At 42.8% G+C, this 18,409-nt stretch overlaps 1 protein-coding gene across 1 annotated transcript; it reads right to left on the reverse strand.

The window, feature by feature from the left end:
- Positions 1-11,653: 11,653 nt before the first annotated feature.
- On the reverse strand, positions 11,654-12,236 carry nkx2.9 (NK2 transcription factor related, locus 9 (Drosophila)). The gene has a single exon (XM_012824996.3). It carries the CDS (start codon positions 12,204-12,206, stop codon positions 11,733-11,735), a length of 474 nt encoding a protein of 157 aa, XP_012680450.1. The 5' UTR covers positions 12,207-12,236; the 3' UTR covers positions 11,654-11,732.
- Between the last annotated feature and the right edge of the window lie 6,173 nt (positions 12,237-18,409).

Below are 18,409 nucleotides of genomic sequence, written 5' to 3' on the forward strand. Positions count from 1 at the left end.
CATCAAGACACACACATTTGTATGACGTGTTCAAAAAATCCACCCCCGAAGACCCTCACCCGCCCCCCAAAACGGGGAATCCACCAACACTTAAGTGCATACAATACCTCATAGACGACCAATTTGATGTAGATGCATCGCATATTGTTGATACTGCTGTTGGTGTTGATAAGCAGGGAGAGGGAGACAGCAGCTAAGCAAATATACAATATTAGCAATTGGAGTGATGCTTACAAGGGCCTCCTTGATGAGAGTACATGAGCGGACTTGAGACTTTGAGAACCATTGAGGCTGAGGAAAAGCTCCAGCTGAACTCCTGGCTTTTAATAGCCACAAGAGGCTTCTGGTGATTGCAAACGTTGTTTGCATTATGCCCCTGTCTCTCTCAGACATGCAAAAGTGCACTTGCTAAGAGTGAAAGAAAATAGACTGATAAATAAATAAATACATATCCGGGCGTTAAGAGGTCTTGTCAATCATTAACCTCTCTTCATGTGCTGATATTGGACGAGGTGCAGAGCGCCGTGTCGGCCAAATTCCCTCTCACTCACCATTGCTCCGGAGCCCCCCAAAAGGCCTCGGTGCTGAAGGGAGTGAGGAGAGCTCTCAGGTGAAGTTAACGGCTCTCAAGTATACCCCTTCAAAGCTTCGCGGCAGGTAGACTGCAGCAGAGACACCAAATACGCTTCATTGCCCTGGAAGGGCCCCGTGATTTCCCATCTCAATTAGATTTAAAGTCAGAGCTTCTTAAGCATATTCTCTGGTAGAGCAGTGTAGCACGCAGTGTTGTAGCTATTCATGTTTATTAATGAGCAAAAACACACGAATGCTACTAGTACTATAATGATAATAATAACAACAACAGCAACAATACGCATAATTTTTTATTTGTGTAATGTTCGTATGTCTTCACCAGTAAGCTTCATTTTTTTTATTCACTTGTCAGCTTAGTGGCTGTAGTTGGATGTCTTAAATAATGGGTATTCGAGATTGTACCTGTCGAAAAAGGCCCATCATTTTATTATATTCATTTGACATTTGTAATGGAACTACATTTACAGTCGACCTAGCCCATGACGCTCCTTTCGTCATAAAATGAGTTTCACTGCGTAATATATGATAATATAATAGGCCTATATAATATAATGTAATGTAATATAATATTATATTATACTTGTATTAGATAGGCTGCTTACATGCATGTCAATAAAAAAACGACTTGGGTTTGTCTGGGCAGGCAGGGAGATTATTAACATTTATTGTGGCGAGGAGATCGTGATGCAGCAGCGCAGCCTATTAAAATTCCCTCCTGCGTGTTAGCTCGAGAACGTGCTCAGAAATACCTTCATTTTATAGTTGGAGACGATAAACACAACACCTTCAGACTCCAGCGCTCTAATTGATATATTTGAATGCACAGGAAAATGTCATGTTACATATGTAAGGGCAAAGCGTGGTAGAACACAAGGGCACTTTTCTATTAATTTGATTACACTCTCAGGCTTAAGAGCAATGGGTTAAAGAGAAGAATTAAAAGCAACAATGTGGATTCGTTCTCCGCTGTGCGGACTAGTACTAAGGGTCTGGCTCACAGCCGTCCCGCTGAGGCCGCCACTCAAATGGCAACCTTACAAATACGCGCCGTAGCAAACGGACTATAATGTGACGTAAACTGAGCGCTCGCAGCGAACATCTGAGGAGTCAGGAAAGCCGCGGAAAGCTGCAGCGAAGTGGCCACTCCCAAACCGTGCCAACAGGTGCAAGGCCTAGCATGAAATCGAGGAAAGACAGCGTCTTCTGGTGGCGAGATAACGTTACTCACTCACTAACGCACTTGTCACAGAGATGACACAGTTACTGATTGGCCTACACGTACCTTATTTGAAGGTGCAATGAGGAACAACATCATACCTTTTCATGACAGTTAAGGAAAACAGAGACACAACTGTAAAAAAAATCGTGTAAATCTTGTCCTTGTCAATCGTATAATTTCTCTATTCAATCAAATAATCTAACTTTCCAGGACCGATGGCCTGCAAGGCCAGTGGTAGGCAGCTAATGTTTTTTTTACTCACGCAAAAATGTAAGAATTTTCTTGTGTAAATTATAGATTGGCATTGGACAACGGCAAACGGAACCAGGCAAATAAAATCCAAAATGGACTCGATTTTCCTCTATTCGCTTGAAGCTAATGTTAATATGTGTCACATTAAACACCTTCAATCAAAAACATATCCCTGATACCTTGAACTTCAGTAAAACAATACCCACTCAGTCCCTAACAATGAATATACATAGGCCCACGACACTTCATTTGGATATATGATTTTTAATGAGTCAGAAGTAGCGTTTCACAGGAGAGCCTCAAAGAACGCAACTGCGACCATACAACGCGTGTTAATACGTGTCAACAACACATCATTTCTGTAAGTCCAACGCGTGTTAATACGTGTCAACAACACATCATTTCTGTCAGGGATTGTTGTGAGCACAGGTGAGCGCACCTTGCCTCGGTAATTAGTCACGTGTAATTAGGGAAAATTAGAATTGTAACATGTTTTCTTCAGAATATAGACCGTCCTTAATTACAGATTTTCAAAAAGCTTTGTTAATTATCTAAATCAGGACCTCCTTTCTCCTCTGGAGCAGGACTATTATGAACAATTAGCGTTAATTAGCCAGAATGCGTTCTCTAATTCCCTAGACTAATGCATGAGGAGCATTTCGACAACCGTACACGTGCTCAAATGGAGCTTTGTTCTGTGGTAAGATCCGTCACGGCTGAAATGACCACTTTGTTATGAAACCCTCGCGGAATTTGGGATATGGGCAGACATGATTTTCTCATCGGTCTGAAGTTGATCTCTCTTTGTTCATGCATTTTGGGCAGAGCTCTCCCCTTTTCTGTGACTGAGGACCTGTTCATGATTCACTCTCAGGAAAAGTGTCTTCAGAGCCTTATGTTGTTTACAGAAACACTTGGGTATTGACAAATACATGAAAGTTTGTGCTGTTTCACACGACTTCAATTCGCGTACCATAAATGTAGGACTGTTCTGGAGTGTGTTTCCCCACGTAGGTTAGCACGATGCGTCTTTAAACTAACATATGTAGTGCGATGGTTTCCCTGCTGCACCAACATCGTACTATGTAGCTTAAGTTTGAACTATGTTGGTAAGTAGTTTGAACCATAGACCTATATATGTCTATGGCTTGAACTGACTTGGTTAATGACGTAGTGTTGCACGTGGAGTGCAAATCACTGAGACGGAGACACCTCAATTTCATGCCTGGGCGTTGAAAGCATTTGGGCGCATAGGCAACAACGGGTTCAAATCCAGCATGAATACAATTTTTAGTGTACGTGTTTACCTTTCTTATCCCCTGTTACAATGTAAAGCATACTATATTCCTTCCCATCAACAGGATAATATTTATAGGCTACATATTATCAACAGACTGAGCAAAGGAGCAGCATCTTTCATAATGTTATTGTGCAAACAATCACTGCATAAGTTTTATTATTGTAATTTCTAATTTTTTTCTCACTTTATCTCCACCCACAATTTTCACAATATCGACACCATTGTAAAAATTCACACGTCCACCTACTACCTTGCCTGTATTTTTCATTTACATTTTAATAGATTATTTTCCCACTGAAAATGAATGAGGGTAAGTAGTATGCTGTGGATTTGCATTTTGTTCGATTCAATAGTCTTGTAGCACCACTAAACGGTGTAATCTGGCTATTTTTCATCTTAAACATACAGCAGGCCTACACGAAAAATAACAAGGTAACAAGTTGACAGGTCACAAGATATCTCTGTGTTGAACTTTCTAATTATTAATGTGACAAAATACTTGTAGGGCCAGGTGTGGTGTTTTGGATTTGAAATGGTCTTCATCATGTTGTCGCATGCCCATACCCAGGCTTGTAGGTTTGTGAAAACATATTTATTTAATTGATTAGAATTAGCTAATGTAATTTACATCAATACTGAATCAGCAGTGACTAGGTTAACGTTAGCTGATATATTGACCCATTGAAAACCATGAAGAAAACTCGGTTTTCACATATATCGGAGCATTTAAATCTACCAGCAAATAAAACTACCAACAGCAGAAGTGGTCCACTTTAATATCAAATGTAAATTGTGACTTATTAATCAAAACGGGGTTGTCTGAACAATATTGATGTGTACTTTAAGATATGGTACTCATGGGTGTAGTTCAATGTAAACTTTTTAATTTGCGAGATTAAGTTAGGGTAGTTTTTAGTGGACAGAGACTTCTGAGAATGGGTGACACATATAATATTGTAGCGTGCAAAGGAGGTTAGAATAATGTCTCAAAATTATTTGTGAATACGTGTTCTATGACCAAGTATTCAACTATTTACAAATGTTTTTCCATCCACAAACACAGAACTCCTTACTTGTGATTTATACATTCTCATTTGAATAAATGCATTATGATTTGTACAAAATCATGTATATTAATGTTTTATTCAGGCCATAGTGAATGTAGTACCCTAAGCAACAAAAATGTTACTTGATTGTTGAGGAAGGCGATATTACAGTGAGCGTCAACAAGCTTCCCATCACAAAGCTAAAATGGATCCTGACAGGTATCAAGAAAATGGATATTTATCTAAATATTTTTGTATATTTATGTTAAGCCATGCAGATAATAGTGCTACACTAAGTAGTCATCTAGTGATTTGGAGTCAGTGTGTTATGTGTAATGCCCTGGTGTAGTTTCGTTGTGTGTTAGTATCTGTGTCACCCTTGCCTTGCAACCTGTGTGTGTGTCTGTATAAGGTCCCTGAGCCTTTCCTCGGGGCTGCGTCAGTCTGAACCTTGTGTTCCTGTGTCAATAAACAGCGTAGGGCCAAAGAAAAGCCTGACCCTTGCATCTTTGATACATTAGTGTCAGAAGTGGGATAGAGCATCACTTAGAGAAATGGAGAAGCCAGCAACTGAAAATGTCATCGGGGAACTGCACCAGAGTGAAGCATGGCCAAAGCACGATATTCCAGTAGACTTAACGAGTCTCACACTGGCCACGCTCAGCGGGAAGAAGCAGTAGATGGAGCCAGCGGTTCCCATCCAGGATAACAAGCGAGAAACGAGCCGCCTGCCCCAGGGCCTCGCCAGGAGCAGGCATGCCAGCGAGCTCGCAGCCAATGGAGGGAGCTGCCACACCAGGGGCTCTGGAGACCAGCTGCCACTCTGATCGTCGGCCAGCCGGCCGGGCACCACCGTTGCGACCACAGATGCGCCTCACCAGAGCACCATCAAGCTGCCCCACTACAGCGGAGAAGTGCAGCTCGAGCGCCGCTTCAATTGCTGTTCTGCAGAAAAGAGACATGAGTGCAGGTGGTGCTCTCTCTGGAAGATAAAGCACTCCAGGTTGTTGGTGGACTTGCAACCTGCCGAGGAGACGAGCTGGCCGTCCTTGAAAGGGGCACTAGAGTGGCAGTTTGGCCAGTTTGGCCAGAAGGTGTTTGCTGATGATGCCCAGGACAAGCTAGCCTCCCAACGCTGGAGTGAGAAGGAAGACCTCCATCCATCTTTATGCTCTTCAGGCCTACCCCACCTTCAGCGACAGCCAACAGGAAGCGCTGGGGCTCCAAGCCTTTGTCTGAGGCTTGCGGCCAGAGCGGCTGAGGGAGCATATCTGCCTCAGTTAAAGGGGAGCGGCTGAGGGAGCATATCTGCCTCAGTTAAAGGGGAGTGGCTGAGGGAGCATATCTGCCTCAGTTCCCCCAGATCTCTGGCGGCTGCCCTGGATGAGGCAGAACGGTTAGAACGTGTCCTGCGGCCAAGCAGCACGAAGCATCTCGTCAGACGGGCTGGTTTGGTGGAAAGCGAAGAGGAGGAGGAGGAGGAGGAGGAGGAGGAGGCAACCCACGGCAGCTCCTCAGGATCAGAGACGAGGTCCCCGGAGAGCGTTACGATACGGGGAACCCGGGCACGTCGAACGCCACTGTCCAGCGCCTGCACCTCGCAGCTCAGCCCCTCAGCCAGCATCGAACCGAAGTGGGCGACTCAGTGAGAGGACTGTAGCCCTTTAACATCGTCTCCTCCCCCCCTGCCCGATCAGCTGGGTTGGTTGGGCCAAGCTCATGGACTGTCTGTCTATCGTGACTTGGAAGGCATTCCCTGCCATGTCTTAATGGACACTGGGCTCACCATTTCCCTAGTTTGCCCCAGAATGCAGGAGAATCTGAAGAGGCGAACCCAGGCTCTGCATCCTCACTGTTCCCGGGGAGCCAGTCAAGCGGTCCAGCATCCCTTCTGGCCTGCCAGCCTCCAAGATCTGTGAATCATTGGCCTGGATCTGCTGTCTAAGTAGGGAGCTACGGTGGATGTGTCCAGAGCTCAGCTACTTCTGGACACTGAAATTATGGCTCCACAAATTGTCGACCAGAAGGGCTGCCACATCCAAGTCATCCAGTCCAGAGGACCATCATGTTGCCACCGTCAGCTGAGACCACGCCTGCGGCAGGCGTGTCCACTGATCCAGAAAAGATAGCGGCTGTGAGAGACTGGCCTGTTCCCTGGGTACTACAGTGGGTTATTTAGTAACGTTGGTCTCGGAGCAGTGCTGTCTAAGGAGGGAGAGCACGATGAGCAAGTGATTGCCTACTTCAGTCACTCGCTCAGCTGACCAGAGAGAAGCTACTGTGTGACTAAGCGAGAGCGCTTCAGAGACTACTTCTATGGAAGATGGTTCCAGCTGCGCGGTGACAATGGCGCGGTGACAATGACCTCTCTAACCTGGCTGCTGTATTCCAGAGGGTCAGCCGGCTCCGTTACTCGAGACTCTGCAGGACTACGACTTTGAGATTCTTCAGTGAGCTGATCGTCTCCACGCCAATGCAGACATGTGGCCCTGTGAAGAGAAGCAGTGCTGGCCTTGTCAGTGCAACGAAGAGTGAGACTCAACAACTCCAGTGAGACACAGCAAATCCAGTGGTGGCTGCCTTTACGATCGGCTACTTTAAGTGATGGCGACTCTCCAACAAGAAGGACTGGCGAGCAGCAGCAAGAGACAGCCTTCAGACTCCAGCAGCAGCAAGCAGGGATCCTCAGATTGCAGTGCCAGCCAACGGTGACAGCGGATGGGAGATCATTGATCCCCAGTAGCAGCAGCGAGAGCAGAGCCAGGACCCCGTTCTCTCCCACGTTCAAGCCCCCACCATGGACCAATGGGAGATCTCGGGCACACAGCCTGGGTGGCACCAGCACCTGCAGGATGTCGCGCTGGCTCCCAGCAAGGTTGCTAGTCCACCCCTGGCCCTCAAGTGCTATGGAAAGGATCCAGACAGAGATAGACCTGTGTCTGTTTACCTCAATAACTGTAAAGAAACTGTAGAAAATGACTGAAGTAATTTTCTACAGTTTCTTTACAGTTATTGAGGTAAACAGACACAGGTCTATCTCTGTAGGGGTCCTTCCTATGTAGTCAGACACTTATAATAACATTATGAGCCTGTCAGTGGCGGAAGAAAGTGGCTTTGAAGCATGCATGCCCCATCTGATTACACTGTATATGTTTTTTGCAGTTGCCTGTTATAGTGTTCTAACTCAAGACTGGACTGATTTTGATCATTAGTTGCCAGTATTGTCATTATTGTCCAGTAAAAGTTTGGAACCAGATAGATTGAAAAAAGTTTCCCTTTAAGTGATGCAGTTATGTACTTTCTGAAAGCATGAAGCTAGAGTTTCTGTCACATCAAACATCCCAAATAGCATTTATCAGTCTGCAGGTCGATTTTGGTCGGCACCCTACTGGTGGTGTGGCACTTCTGGTCCGCTCTCGGACCACCGTCATCTTTAATTTAACTGGGCATGGATATTAATGAAATGACTTAAAATGTTCACAATTCCTGCATTTCTAAATAATTTCCTTGGCAGTCTATTTGAAATATCAGCCTCTAAACAGAAGTTGTCCATGTCACTAGAAGTAACAAATAAATCAGTCAATTAAAGACTTATGTTATGCACTGGTACATCTTTGAAAATCTTGGTAAAATGAATGAAGAAGTATAAAGAAAAGAAAAAAAAAAGAAATGTTGGTGGGCCATTTGTCTGTAACTAGTGGGCTGCCAGTGGTCCACTGGCCTCTTGCTCTCTGGGATATGACAGAAGTGTATTATGTATTTCCCAGTCAACAATTACCTGTTATCCAAATGGCAGCCTGAGAAGCTACCTTAAATTATGGTGACCACTGCCAAGACCCTCAAAAGGAGGACAAATTTGTGTTCTAAACAAAGTTTTCTTTTAGGCATTTTCACGCCATTAGCTGAGCTTTACATGAGCCTTTGACAACACTGCAATTCAGCTCGCAGGAGTGGATTGTAGGAAGTGAGTGAACTTGCTTTTGCGTTAGCTAATAATACATCAGATGCCACTAGATGAGATCTAAAGTGGCGAATCTGAACACTTTGTGATACTCTTTGAATGCACCATGGCTATCACTTGATCGAATAGCACTAGGTAGGTCATTTCACCACTGAGGTACCGATAAAGAAGAGTGTTGATTGCCAGCCCTTGCTGTGGAGAGGGCACAGACAACAGACATTGGGAACGAGGTGATGCGAGTCTTTCCAGTTCTCGATAAGGTGCATTGCACAAAATAAAGGGAGACCATCAACTCATTTTGAACACTGACTGATTCATATTTTAATAGCAGAGTGTGTGGGTTAGTGGGTCATTGGTGTTAGATAATCGCCGTCCTGCGCCTTGTTAGATTATATGTATTGCTCATCCAACTAGTGGTGGGAGAGTCAAACCTTTCTTTCTTAGGGCGAAGTGTATGCAGCGGCCGACTGCTGCTGCGGCGCCATTGATATGTGCATTTTCTTGCGAAAATCGTGCAACTCGCATGCTCGTTTATAGAAATAATCATTTTCATCGTGTATATTTAGATATTAGTAGGGTTGTATAGTAGTTCGAGCTATGGTTTGGGGGAATACTTCTCCAACTATGTAGGGAAACGCACCTCCGAGTAGTCTACAGTGAAGTGAGAAGGTGACAGAGACGATTTTGCAGTGCTACCCTACCATCTAGCGGAGACAAGGGAGACGTGTATTATTATTGTAATTATTTTTTTATTTAGTCTTCAGATCTCTCTCTTTCTCTCTCTCCCCGCAATTTGTGTATGGGTGTGTACATTTTTCTGCCTTTATGTTATGGTATAATTAATCAATCAGAATTCATATTTCAACATATTCATATTTTTGTATCCATGTCTTTGCATATATCAGTGTAAGTAACATTACGTGAAACAGACATACACTATGCATTTTCATAAATATTACCATTTAAACAATTGTCTACACACACTTGTTGTTGGCTGCATATTGCCCCTTTAACGTATGCATTTTTTAAACTTTTTTCACAGGGGTCTAACAGTAGCCAAACCTTGACCCACAGTTTTTTTTGGCAGATACAATGTTGATGCAGTTAATCTTTTAAGGAAACAATTCTTCTGACTATGGCTGGGCCAGTTACATTTCATACATTTCAATATACTTTTGTTTTCCGACAGTCCTTATTATACTGGTTACAGGTTATCTGATGTGGAGCTGCTCTGACGTTGGTTCCATTGGCCGCAGGTCGGTAATGTCAACAGTAGCCCGCGGGGTATCATCGGAGGTAAGGAAAACTATTTTTCTGACTCAAGGGCTGAGTAAATAAATCTATCAATTTTATACGCCTTTGACTATTCCCAAAGAAGTGCGCAAGCGCCACTTCGCCTGCGGTGGCCTCTAATATGGGTCAAATGTCACGTCGTCGTCATTCAAACATAAAGTGCTAGTTACTGTAAATGTATTTATTTACTTACAACATCGGTGGCCCAATGTGTTGTAGTAAGGCCTTTCACTTCAAAATGTGTGTTGCATTTGTCATCTGCCGGTCTCAGGGTTCTTCATTGCATGAGGGAAACGCCTTCTTTATTTCCAATGATCTATTTTATCTGGCACTTGATTTGGTTACAATGAACTGTAATGTTTTCCAAGAAAAAAGCTCACAAGGGAATCAAAAACCGGTCCGATTGATATCTTGCAGTATACGGTTGAACACAGGCATAACACTCTATTCCATAGAAAATGTGTAAGACAATTCCAGACAGAAATACCTTCACTTGTAAAAGGGGTCGCTGTCTCGTCTGATGAAGTTTTTTTGACGCTCTTCTCCCTTAAAACTAGTACCCTCTAAAGACCTATCTTTGTGAGGGTTTAAACCCACGATGTTATAAAACACCATTGTGTTGTTAAACCCCATAAATTTGTCACTGTGGCCTGATTAAACATGGAGAGAATTGAAACACTGGGGATTTTGTCTCTAGGTCCCTCGGACAATAGCATCCATTCAAGGAGAGACACAAAAAGTGTTTAAGAGGAGATGCAGCGAGCGAAGAGATGCGGGCAGTCCCCTCCATATGTGAAACAAGGTGGTCCAAGCGAACGGACAAAAGACCAGGTGACAGGGACGATCCGCCACTGGGAGCCGGGATTAATAAGATAGGGGGTCGGGAAAACAAGAAGGTCCTGTCAGGGGGAAGCCTTACAGATCCCCCCACTGTCTGGTTTGAATATACACTCGGCCCAGACATTTAAATGAGGAATGTAATCCCGTAAACATGTGTAAATTAAACTCTAACTATAAGACATTTTTCAGTGCGCAAAATGTATATTTTGCGGTTTAGGGGATTTTTCAAAAAGTTAGGCCCAGGTTTGATTATGTTTTAATAACACACCACGTAGGTCGTAAAGGGTAACATGTCAATGAAAAAGTAGGCTATTTTGGGGGATCGTGTCACACATTCAATTACTCAACATATATCAAGAATATACAGATATTGAACTACTGAATTCATTAATACCTTGGCGTCTTACTCAAGAGATAGGATTACGGAATGAGTAAAAGAGCTGAAAGGCATATACAATGGCCTACTTATATATAAGTAGAACGTTTTTTCAACGCATCATTTTTTTTCAATGTCATGTGAACGTAGCAAATAAGAGAAATTTCCTTCACGTTTAAGTATTTCCTTTTTGCATGGAGTAGGCCTATATCAGTCTGATTTAGTCTGGAGACGATTTAGTAAAGTGTTTTAGACATTTTCAAGTTAAACACAAATAGTTATGCCAGACTAAACTACTTCAGGTTAATTGATATTAACTAGATCTCTTTTGCAAACAATCATTTGTTTAAATTGAATTGTAAATGTTTTTATGCCATGTAACGTCAATGGATATATGTTAATGCACACACAATCAAAAGCAGAATTTTGGCTACTTTTTATTCGATGTACAAAAACACTGAACATAAACATCTGTTTCAAAGACACTTGCGAATCATTAAAATTGTAGGTATAAAAAAAAGATAAAAATAACATTCATTTTCGATTTTTCAAAACACTTTACGCACATTTTTCCATAGGCATTAAGCGACAGAACCTCCTTAAGTTCTTCACATTCGAATGTACAAAATAATAGCCTATTCTATAAAAATGACAGTAAAACATATAATATGTGCAAAATATCCTCTCTGTATTTCTGGAAGAACTTGAACTATGTTTAAATAGTCTTAATCAAACACAACTCAAACGGATATGACGAATATCTTCACTTTTAAAAATGATCCATTTTTGCGAGGTGTTTGTATTATTTAAGAGTCAAAATGGTCTCTGCCTGTTTGTAGTTGAGGTCAGTCTCACCAAACGAAATGGTGTGAAGTGGGCGCAGAGTGCGTAAAGTGCTGAAATCTGGGAAACAGGGCGAGCGGGGAGGGATGCTGTAAAGACTGGCACCCCTGGACGCTGTAGTGAGTGGCAGGTGCGGCTGAGGCTACCATACATCCGTTCCTCTCAGCGCCGATGAAGCAAGTCTGATACGGTTTGCCATCCCGCATGAGGACAGGTACCATGAGCCTCTGCAGCACTGCTGGTTGACCGAGGTCTGACGCGCCCTCAGAACGGGATCTCTTCATCTTGTAGCGGTGATTCTGGAACCAGATCTTGATCTGCGTCGGAGTGAGGCTGAGCAGGTGCGCCAGCTGCTCGCGCTCGGGTGCTGACAGGTAGCGCTGGTGGCGGAAACGCCGCTCGAGCTCATATGTCTGTGCTTTGGAGAAGAGCACGCGGCGCTTCTTCTTCTTGTCGCTCTCAATTTCCAATGAGGCCTCCATTGGCCTGAGAGAATCAGATGTGTCTGGACTGCTTTCATCTGACGCTGTAAGTAAATATGAGAAAATGTTACATGGCTGCTAAATGTATTACAGTGTGTAATGATAGAGGTTGAGTGCTTTAATAGGGAAATCCTATTCATACGCCAAATGTATTCACTTAAAACAAACAATTTAAAAAAGCCTAACAAGAAGTGCTTCTCTACAGTCGAAAATTCGTAATTAAGTCACTCTTGAGTACAGTTATACATGTGGCCACTTACATGGGCATTGGTTTCCATCAATATTCATCCATGATGAGTAGGCTGCGCCGGAGATGGGATCAGCCTGAAAACGTTGCGGAATACTATTCCCCTCGTCCTCTGGTAAATCCAAAATGCTCCTCACGGTGAAACTGAATTTGGTGGAGACAGACATGTCTGCGTTTAAAAAAAACAGTGTTTAAGCTCCAGCGGGAGATGACAAAATGCCTCTTCAGGTTATCCAGTTGATGCGCAGACAAGCAAGCAAGGTGCACCCACTTCCACGCCAAACCCGTCAATGCCTGAGTAAGTGTCTGGGAGGGTGTTTATATATAAACAGCACTCAACGCTGTTCCGCACTGTCTCTTTTCAGGCCTCTCTGTCTCAAGGATCCAAAGTACCTGAATGAGCCGGGTACTTAAACTCCAGTGATAGTAGGTGTGAACCCGGGAAAGAATAGCCGCGGCTCTCACAATGTGCGAAGGAAACACTCTTCATCATTACCGATTCGGTCTGAACAGTGAAAAGTGGGAAACAGATAATGGTAATTGTTGAGGCTGAATCACGTCTTGGGTGGCAAGTGACAACAAGAACGCACATCCCTCCCCCAAGAGCAAATAACGCGCCTGGATATTTGCATACAAAGTGATCCATTAGGATGATGTCTAGAGTTGGTTTAACTAATGCATTTATTGGTGTATTGTCGAACCATCGCCAAATTGTTGAAAAAAAAAACATGACAAATGTTTATTAACCGTGTCATAATCTTTACAAGCACACAAACAGGCCTGCCAAATTCCACACATAGTTTTGATGAAGCAATTTAAGAAGAAAGCATGTTTTGTTTTACTGTTCTCGTGTTGAACCGGCTACTAAGCATATCAATACTTTTGGTCTTGGTCTTTGGTTTACTCTTCGTGAACCTGGGTCCTTCGATAGTATTACGCAATATATGCATTCTAGTGCTATCTCTTAGTATGCCTGGAGTGAGTCAGGCTTTGCGTTAGTTGAATGCGCCAAAGAGTTGTGCAAACAGTGGACAGTTTGGGGTTATTTTTGGACCGGTGAAGTGTGTAGGATTGCTTTTGAGATTGGAGCAGCCAGTGGCTCGCGTCCATCTCTTCACGAGTGAGTGTACACTAGGCGGGCGTGAGGAACCCGAGCCGTTCCCATGCCACCGTGGACATGCACATGCACGGCCTCTTCCTCTATCAGAGAAAGAACGCGCCTTGGTGACAGCGCGAGCCCTCCCGGCCGGGGTGCTGGATGCACCTCTATGAGACAGCCTGGGTGGTCGGGGCGAGAAAGAGGGAACACAAATACATGCCAACCAGCGCGCCAGAACAAAAGAAGGAAATGTAGCCCCGCGTCAGAGACCCGTTGGAAGCATTTGTTCCAGTCAAGATTTTGCATTTGTTCAGTGGAGGAATAATGCATGATTGACGCCCGGCTACAATGTCCTTTAACTTTCTCGGATAAATCCGCGCTTGTTCCTTGTTGTCATGGTTGTGAAAGGGACTGAATGGGATCTTGGCTGATATCTACTGCTACACGTCTACTACCGCCCAAGTCTATACACCATTATTAGTTATGCGATTCGAATCAGAATCAAAGGCGCTTTAGTCCTCAGTGACACATCAAGTCGCAGGCCCTATGTTTTTTTGCTTTAATGCGCCGTTAAATCAAAATAATGGCTACCCGGTTTTAAGGCCTCTTGCAATTGCAATAGGTTTTCATTGATAGCGAACTTAGGCAATTGCAATAGACACAAGAAAACGCGGGCATCTCTAATTTGTAATGGAAAAAAAATCCATTAGTGATTTGGGAGACAAGGTGATTGTAGAGGCCCAATGTGATCGCGATGTATTATCTTTGTGTTTTTGTTTTGGTGTCGAAGATGTAGGCTTGTGTGAAGTCTTCAGCCAGTTTTGTTCACTTTAATCTTTGATAACTATCAACTATGAAGACAAAGGGCTGCTCTCTGTTGCAATTCATTGACAACTCTACAGAAAGCAGAAGGTAAACTCATCTACTTTTGGTCGAATATTCAAACGTCAGACGTATTTGTCAAAGGGATATCCCCAAGTATGGTTTCGTTCGTCGTAGAGTTGACTCAGGGATTACAACTTGTAGCAAGTGCTCCTCCGTTTGCCCAGTACTCTTACATAAAGTGCAAAACCTCAAGAGGACAAATAGAGGTTCTCCCGGAGAAAGTTCTGTACCCTTAATCACTTATTCAACGACTTGTATCTACGAACCACCGACTGTTTCTAGAGGGCTTCAACAGAAGAGCCTGCTCTCCAGACGCCAAGAGCCCTCCACCGACAAATATTTACTTTAGTTCTCTCCTGATTTTCATAACAACCGCGCTTTCATGCCTTTGAGGCCGTGTTGGGAGCAGACTGGCACGTCTCATAGGCGTCTCAGTGCGCAACATAACGTGTCGAGTGTAATAGATTTGCACTATGGTTTAATTTATTTTAAAGATTGAAGAGAGCTGCTTCGTTATTCGAAAATATATTTAATTATAGCTGTCCCTCGAATATTTTTTCGACACAATTAATCTGCATTTAAAGTTTATATTATATTATATTTAAAGTTAGACATTAAACATGATCGTATATAGAAATGTTGCAACTCCATTTGAATAAAGGCATTATAGTTTTATCCCCTTTACAAGTATTGTATGGACAATGCCCTCTAATTACCCCCTTTCCTCTTAACTATCGATCAAGGTCTATTGTAATGTGATCTTCCAAACGTCCGTTTGTCAGTCGTTCACCAATTACGCGGAGTGAAAACGCAAATACTGTTAGGGCCGCTGTTCCTTTGGCAGGTGCTGAAATGTCAACTAATTTGAATGGACAATGACAAACGTCATAATTCACTTCAACTTTATGAAATTATATTATACAGCTTGCCAGGCTGGTGAGTGTTTAATCTTCGGATTTTTTGTTTAATTTACATAAATGAATGTAGGCTATTATGAGGCCCTGGCTCATTTAAAAAGAACGGTCTATATAGGCCTGTTTTGCTATCATGGCGTGAGACTTATTTTAAGGTAATTGTCCATACAGTGCCCACTAAATGTCGGAGGATTATTGTGATTGAATTAAAAGCCGACTATACGGAGTTTTCAGATGAAGAGACGAGGATTGTTAGAGGTCGGGATAGCTTTGCGTCTTGAGCAAGATGTTGTCTCAAAGAGGACTCAGGAGGTAGAAGATGGTTAAAGAGACGGGCATTTTATTAAACCCAAGTAAGGCCATAAGGCAATAAAAACAATGACAATAATAAATAAATATAAATTAAACTTTTCAAAAAGACAAATAACTAGGCATCATAGCCACAATCAAATGAGCAATAAACAGTCGAATAAATAAGTAAAAAGGACCACATTAGCTAGTCCATGTGAGAGCTCCAAGACTTACGTCTTATTAAACGGTGGCTCTCCTGAACAAAAGAAAAAGGCAGGTTTAGCCTTGAAACTTACCTGCAATTGGCCCATGCCAATTATTGATTGCAGGTGTGTCATAGGCAGGCACCCACACCTGTGGCTCACAGCAGCCATACTTAAACATTTAGGCTCACAGCAGCCCATACAGCTGGGAAAAACGTACACAAAGTACTAGGGCTTGTTGACGGCATAGCCGACACATAATAAAGCAGCCATAATATATAAACATAAGCGAAACATATAAACTGCACATGGATACAAACATTGAACATGCAACACACACATAAAAGAAACACTAGCACCCTGCTCCTTAATGAAGGCAGCTCAATGCTGCCGTGGCAGTCACGTATGTGCACCGTCACAAGGATACGGTTCTTTTTTCGCCTAGAAGAGATACAATTTAAACACTGTGTCAGTTCACTGGTCATTTGTTCCGATATTTCTTTTCATTCATACTAAAACGGGGGAGGTTAGGTCCAACCTCATTTTTAAAAACTGTATCTTAAGCAAGCGTGATACAAAGACGTTAAGACGTCTTGCATCTGACTCTGCGATGGATGTTGGGCATTCCCGTCCCAGGGCAAACTGCTATGGCGAACACCAATCCACATGTTGAATACATCATGCCATTTTGTCACGTCGTATGCCAGGAATATACTTTTGCCATTGTAGGGTATTTGTAAAACACTACATTTTAACATCAAGTTACGCAACGATGTTCTCAGAGAACTAAATCAAAGTTGATTGATGGATTGCGCGATTCATACTATCTGAAACGGGGCCAACTTTGTTTTCTGATGCTGCTCTGACATTAGTGGTGCAAAACTGCCCCCTAGAGGTAATTGTGGTTAGATTCGGTACTGCTGCAGCTAGATTTCGTCACACAAAGCCTCCTATTCGCATGATCGTGCAAGTATACTCATTAACAGTGTTGAACAATGAAGACAATATCTGTCATCTGTTTCCCACAGCTATTTGTAATTTGGTGGTCAGAAACGGATTGGCTTTATTTGTAAGATGAAAGAAACATTTTAAGATGACACTTCCAAACAATCCAACCAGAAATCCGGTACAAGTTCTTAGGCATACTAATTTCATTTTTGACCTTTCATCTTTGTTGTAATTGTAGTGATCTTGTTGTTGCAAACTTTGTCAGTTCCAGCCCAAACACACACACACACACCCACACCCACACAGTCACCCTTACTTGTTAGTCATTTACAAGTCTGTTGCGTAACTCCCTGCCACCCTCCAGTTAAAGAGGATACCAAGGCCTTTCCTGAGAATGTCATGAGCTCTCCCCAGCACTCTCTGCACAGATACTGTAGTTCTACCAGAAATACTCGGGAAGCAAAAGTGAAAGTAAACTATTCAAATAGACAGCAGGGACAGAGCCCCCCCCCCTCCCCCCTCCCCTCCCCTACTGGACAACTGGACAGGGACCAAACTGGTGTTGGTGGTAGTTTTTGTATATATATATATATATATATATATGTGTGTGTGTGTGTCTGGTGTGTGTGTGTGTGTGTGTGGGTAGGGGGTCTTGAAATATCAGCACCTGAAAGCAGCAGAATAGGTACGCAAGTCGGGTCACTTTAAAGACAGGTGTAGACCCAGTGATTGGTCAGGAGTCTTCCTAGGTAAATCTTCAATTTAGGGACAAGAATGCCCAAGGTGATTATGAAACATATGAGAACTTCCTAACTGCTGTACTATTAAAGTGTTCTTAGTCTTGACACCCAAACTATGATGTGTGAACTACGACTACCCCTACTCACTCCACCTACCTTCATCATGGTCACAACAGACACAAAGGTTTGTGTAACATGATTCTGTTGGACAACCAAAGGCCACATTTAACATTTGCAAATGAGTTCAGTTTAGAATAAACTAGTTTTCCCATTAAATGGGGGTAACATAAAAAGGTCACATTTACACTCTCCAGGATCGCCATCTCCAGACATTTACACCTTTATTTAAGAGACTATAAATATCCACTACACTTACAACCAAGGCAGTATTAGTATTACAGGTCATAACCGACTTTTACAAAGTGCATTTGGAATTGTGGCCATTTAGCTTTACGTGTTTTGTCTGGTCTATTATACATGATACTTATTACATTCTGCACATGCAGAATTTAAACGCCAGGGGGTGCTGCTGTTTTATTGAATTAACACAGACCATCCATTAGAAGGAAAGAGGCCAATATTAGTGTTATACGTTGCTCAATTAGTCAAGATTTAGCTTGTGACTCCTTTTCTGCATGTCATGAATAGTTATTATGTAGGCTTTACAAATCTTCATCAAGATTATTTTCAAATGTTAGGAAATAGATGCTCGTGAAAAACGAATCTTGCCTATTTTGCCTATTCATAGTTTGTCTGTTTATGTGAGCTGTTGCTTTAGGAAAGGCCGATATGAAGAGAAGAATTGAATAGAGTCAAATGCAGTCCGTTTAAATATACTGAACCGTATGTTGTGACAACAGACGTAAGAGCAAGGGA

Source organism: Clupea harengus, chromosome 14, assembly GCF_900700415.2.
Source record: "Clupea harengus chromosome 14, Ch_v2.0.2, whole genome shotgun sequence".
Taxonomy (NCBI): Eukaryota; Metazoa; Chordata; class Actinopteri; order Clupeiformes; family Clupeidae; genus Clupea; species Clupea harengus.

What these genes read in the sequence shown, in the direction of transcription:
- nkx2.9 (XM_012824996.3), bottom strand. Translation starts at nt 12,206, where the DNA reads ATGGAGGCCTCATTGGAAATTGAGAGCGACAAGAAGAAGAAGCGCCGC.